The following is a 5,856-nucleotide window of genomic DNA, read 5'->3' on the forward strand; positions in this document are numbered from 1 at the left end:
GGAGGGCGACCCGACCGGGAGGAGGAGGGCGAGGGCGACCCAACGGGGAGGAGGGCGACCAGACGGGGAGGGCGGGGAGGGCGGGGAGGAGGAGGGCGACCCGGGGAGGGCGGGGAGGACGGGGAGGAGGAGGGCGAGGGCGACCCGACGCGGAGGACGGGGAGGAGGAGGGCGAGGGCGACCAGACAGGAGGACGGGGAGGGACACAACCGGGAGCAGGGAGTGGCGGGGAGGGCGACAGGCGAGGGCCCCGCGGTGTCCGGGCCCCGCAGGCCTGGCGCGGTGGGGCCCGCTGCGGGCAGAGGGCCCGTCAGGGACCGGACCAGAGCGCTGAGGGCGAGAGTCCTAAGGGGAGCACCCCGGGACGGGCGGGTGGGCGGCGCCCCTCTCCAGGCCCTGGATCTGGGGGCCCGGCGTCCACTCGGAGTCCGGGCGTTGTAAGTTTCCATCTCCCCTGTGTGTATCTGTTGTCAGAAATCTGACTTTCTTGTGTTCGTTTTGGTACTGGGGCTTGAACCCAGGGTCTTGGCACTGTGCTAAATCCCCAGTCCTTTTTCACTTCTTAACTGGAGACAGGGTTTGACTAAGTTGCCCACGCGGGCTCCAACTTGTAATGCTCCTTGTGCTCTCTTAGGCAGCACATATACTTGTAATGCTCCTGCCTCAGCCTCCCGGAGTGCTGGGATGACATGTGTGTACCACTATGCCCAGCTCAGAAATGTTAAGGAAGCTGCGTCATACTTAATTATTAAGAACAAAAATATTTTTCATTTTAAACATGTATTTGTTAATTTAAAGGAAAAATTTTCCTTATTCCTTTGCTCCCATCTTTAACAATGCTTTTAATTAATGCTACGTTTATCTCGACATTAACTTTTATTAATCATATTAAGAAAAGGTAGGGTAATGTAAGTAATTTCATTTGAAATAATTTTACCGAGACATCAATGCTGATATTATACTTTGAACTATAACAATATATTGAAATACATGATTATGTATAATATACATTACAACCTTGCATAGTATTATGTCCCCTTAGACTGAAAAACTAAGGCTCAGAAAACTCAGTTTGTGCCCTAAGTGACAAGTCTTAAATGGAACCCAGGTCTTTTCATTCCCAAGACCAGACTTCCACTGTTCTCTGTATTTATGTTTCTACTGAAATTTACTTGTATTTAATTTCTGGGAATTGTTTTAAGTATATCAATGCTATAAGTAACCCATTTTGCAGTTATTGTGCACATTTCCAGGCTTTCATATTTTTACTGAAAAGGATCTTGATATTTCAAGTGTAATTATGTTTAAATTCACCATGTTACTTCAATTGACTTCTTATCCAAGAACACAGAGTTTAAATCCATCCTTTAAGGGGGTTTAACTTTAACTTTTCTGACATTTATACACCTGACTTTTATATCTCTTTGTTTTAAGTGGTGCTGGGGATTAAACCCAGGACCTTGCACATATTGTGCAAAAAAAAAAAAAAAAAAAAATCTACTGTTTAGGCCACAGTGGCCTTGAATTTGTGGCAATTCCTCTGCCTCAACCTCTGGAGTGCTTACAGGTGTATACCACCACACCTCACTAATAATATTGTCTACTGAGAACATACATTTAGAAATACTTTGATCTAAACATGGGTTTTCTCCTTATATAAATTTTGATTAAGAAAATAAAAGCATTTAAAAAATATTTTTAGCCAAGTGCATTGATATGTGCGTGTAGTCCTATGTACTTGGGAGGCTGAAACAGGAGGATCATTTGAACCAGGAGTTCAAAGTTGCTTGGGCAGTATACCAAGGCTGTCTTTAAAAAATAAAACAAGCTGTGTTTTGTGGTGCACACCTATAATCCCATCAATTCTGGAGGCTGAGGCAGGCGGATTGTAAATTCAAGATGAGTGTGGGGAACTTAACAGACTCAGTGTACAGAACACCTGGCTTTGATCCCTAGTACCTTAAAAAAACACACATTTTTAGGTGCTGGAGGTATAACTTAGTGGTAGAGCGCAGGTGAAGGATGGGGTATGGGATTGAATCCTTATCACCAAAACCACACCCTAAAAAACAATATATACCCAAAATTACATCTCTTCTGTATAAGAAAATATTATTTTCATTGTGCTTATGTTAGGATATTTATAGTTATCATATCTTGGGTTTTATAGGTCCTTTTTGAGAGTTAAAAATTGCAAATATGAACTTTCAGAATTCTTTAAGGAAATATTTTCTAGAACAAACAATGTCTAAACTAGTTTAATCTCTCCCTGCTTGTTAAATTCCGTCTTTTTTTTTTGAGACAGGGTCTCACTATGCAGTTCAGGCTGGCTTTAAGCTCACTTTGTAGCCCAGGCTGGTCTTGAACTTGCAACGATCCTCCTGCCTCAGCCTCCCGAGTGCTGGGATTACAGGCATGTACCCCCACACCAAGAAAATTCCTTCTATTTTATACTGTTTTCACTGCATCTCAGTCCTGTTTGGAAGGAGGGTTGTAATTCATTATCTTAAAATTCAAATATCTTTACTCAAGTCATGAAAAAAGAAAAAGGAAAATGAGTTCATAGAGTATTTTTCTTCTAATTGTAGTAATATCTTTAAAATTTCTGAAGCTAGCATAATATTTTATATATCAATTCAATTTTACACTATCCCTTGGAAATAGAAAATTAGGTGAAAATTAAAGACTTTGTAAAAGAACAAAAGGCCCTTGGCTAGGAGTAGGAAGCTTTTGAGTTTTGATTTAAATTTTATCATGTGTTGGTTCAGTAACTTGTAGTCTCAGTTTCCTAGGTTTTTTTTTAAAAGGTAAAACAGAATTTCATAACAAAATAATAGAATAACAATAGTTAATGCATTGCAAGTTTCCTAGTTCTAAAAAGAGATATAACCAATGTTACAGTGCTGACCAAATACAAAAATGTATGTGGAATTTCTTTGAAAATTGAAAAATTTTATATAAATATACTTTTTAGAACAAAGATTGGGGGCCGGGGATATAGCTCAGCAGCATAGCACCTCCCTGGCAAGTGCAAGGTCCTGAGGTTGATTCCCAGTGCCAAAAAACCCCAAAGATTGGAAGCATTAATATGATTTATTTAAAACAACAGTGCTAGTGTCCAAGTATTCACGTTACTCATCTATTGAAAATACTAAAACTACAATAATTGTAGGTATTTTATTCATTTATTTTGTTTTTCTTGAGACAGGATCTCACTGTATAGTTTAGGCTAGCCTTGAACTCACTATATAGTGCAGCATGGCCTAGAACTAATGGTCCCCCCTTCCTCTTGGGTTCTCCAGCCTGCTCCTCCTCCCTGTGGGGTTCTCCTCCTCTGTCAGATCCTCCTCCTCTTCCTCTTCCTCTGTCTTGGGTCTTCCCAACCGGTTCTTCTCCTCCTTGGTTAATAGCAGGTATTTTAGACCAGCTATCAGCAACAGAGCCAGATCTGACCGGTGCCTGTTTTATAAATAAAGTTTTATTGAAAAGGTGTGTCCATTTGTTTATATATTGTCTGTGGTGGTTTTGGTGCCAGGAAAAGAGCTGATAAATTTCGATGGACCTTAATGTTTAGCAAAGCCTGGATATTTACTGTCTGGCCTTTACAGAAAAGTTGGCTAATCCCTTGTATAAAGTAAGCTCAAGTATTTTAAGTCTGGATTTAAGTGTAATTCTCCTAATCCTTAATACCTGTGCTATTTCCTTGGATTTGTTACTGTTTTATTAATGTATAGTGAACGAAAGCTTTACCATGTATAATACCCAAACATATCTTTAAAATTTCAGAACGAAGACAATGTAGATCTAAGACAGACCTACACTCCACTTTCTTCATCAACAGAATATGCAAGTTCTATAGATTCTTCACTTTTCTATGCACCATGGTCTACTTATGGAGATGATATTAAACAACCTTCTAATTCTCAAATCAATATAAAGAACAGGTAAATTAATACATAGACTTCTCAGGACAAATGAGGTGTCCTTAAATTTAATTATGTAGGAACAAAGCTGGGTGTGGTGGTGCACACCTGCAATCCCCACACTTGGGAGGCTGAAGCAGGAGGATTACTGCAAGTTCAAGGCCAGCCTGGGTTACAAAGTGAGTTCAAGACCAGCCTAAACCACATAATGAAACCCTGTCTCAAAAAGGCAAAAAAAAAAAAAAAGATAATTACATAGGAACAAAAGTGTAATAGCACTTTGTTTCCTAGTTAAGCATTTTAATTTTGTGGCATTATACTTTTATATTTATCAAACTTTTAAGAAAGCCTTAGCTAGCTGGGTATATAGGTCAGTGGCACCAGCATCTTCCTGTCAAGCACAAGGTCCTGAGTTTGATTCCCAGTACTGGAAAAAAGAAAGAAAGCCTAACCTAGACAGTTATTTGTGCATAATTTTTAGTTTATTACTTTGTTAACTTAGAGAAAATGTTAATTTCTCCATTTAAGTACAACATATTAGAATCAAAATTTTTAGATCTATTTTATCTTTTTTTGTTGTTGCACTGGGAATTGCCTTCAGGATATTGGGTAAGTGCTCTACTACTGAGCTACATCCTCAGCCCTAGATCCATTTTTGTTTTTTTTTTTTTAATCCTATTTTTTTCCTTTTTGAGACAGGGTCTTGCTATGTAGCTCAGCCTGGCCTTGAATTCACTATGTATACCAGGCTGGCCTTGAACTCATGGTGATCCTCCTATCTCAGTCTCCCAAGTGCTGAGATAGCAGATGTGTACCATCACGCCAGGCTTTTTAATCCATTTCTAAGTTTTTAGTAATTTCAAATATTTTTCTATTCCACAAAAAATAAGGGGAAACTTACATTAGATGTTCTCCTACTGTTAATTTTCCAATTAACATGGAAAATATACCTGTGCTTATAATTTTATAGTAATGATGACAACGATGATGACAGTGACATACCAAGGACTGCAATTATAGTGCAGGTTACAGAAGAGGAAATATAGGATGTTAAGGGATACTAGGAGAGTGACAGCTACCTTTATCTTAATTATATATGTGGGAACTGTTATAGAGGATTGATGGATCTTTAGTTTAACAAGGAAATAGTTATTTGCTAAATCTTACTGAAAGATGTTTAAAAAAAAAGAGAAATTCTTGATACAGCCTTTAACATAATGATTTTACTGTATTAGAAAGATCATAATATACAATCTTACAAAAAAACTAAAAGCATTTCTTAAGTTGATATATGCTACTAAAAAAAATTTCAGACTTTATAGAAATAAAAATCCACCTTGGGCCAGGGATATAGCTCAGTGGCATTAAGTGCCTTCCTGGCAATCACAAGGTCCTGAGTTTGATTCCTGGTACCTCCCCTAAAAAATCCACCTTAACCCTGCCTCCTTCTCCCCCAATAACAATTAATAGTTCAGTATATATTAGATTGAATACTTTTATGGTAATATACAAGCACATTATTAAAGAAAAAGTCTTTATACTAAATCTTTATGAAATAACATAGTGGAAAAAGTATTAGACTTGTTGGCAGATAGTTTATTCAGCAAATGTATACTAAAGTTTGGCAAGTCATAGATCCTTGAAAATACAAGTTTCTTTGTATGTGAAATGACCATGCAGCCACTCAGTAGACAATAACGGATTACTAATGCCTACCCTTTGATAATATGATCAATTAAACATTTGAGTATTAGGCAAATATAATGTACTGTATATTTTTATTTTAGAACATCTCAACACTTTGAAATTTTGGAAATAAAATATGTAAAAAGCAAGAAGTGGGCCAGGGAAATAGCTTGGTGGCACAGTGCCTGCCTGGCAAGTGCAAGGTCCTGAGTTCAATTCCTGATGCAAAAAAAAAAAAAAAAAAAAA

At 38.2% G+C, this 5,856-nt stretch overlaps 1 protein-coding gene across 1 annotated transcript in view; it reads left to right on the forward strand.

Annotated features, from left to right (window-relative positions):
• Positions 1 to 3,786: 3,786 nt before the first annotated feature.
• Positions 3,787 to 5,856, forward strand: part of LOC102013681 (chromosome unknown open reading frame, human C17orf104) — a gene marked incomplete at its 5' end in the record, with an annotated part of 12,452 nt that continues 10,382 nt past the window's right edge. The window contains 1 exon segment of the mRNA XM_005415377.2: positions 3,787 to 3,944. Coding sequence (XP_005415434.2) covers positions 3,787 to 3,944 — 158 coding nt within the window.

The sequence above is a fragment of the Chinchilla lanigera genome, unplaced genomic scaffold (genome assembly GCF_000276665.1).
Source record: "Chinchilla lanigera isolate Chin_1 unplaced genomic scaffold, ChiLan1.0 scaffold00050, whole genome shotgun sequence".
Classification (NCBI taxonomy): Eukaryota; Metazoa; Chordata; class Mammalia; order Rodentia; family Chinchillidae; genus Chinchilla; species Chinchilla lanigera.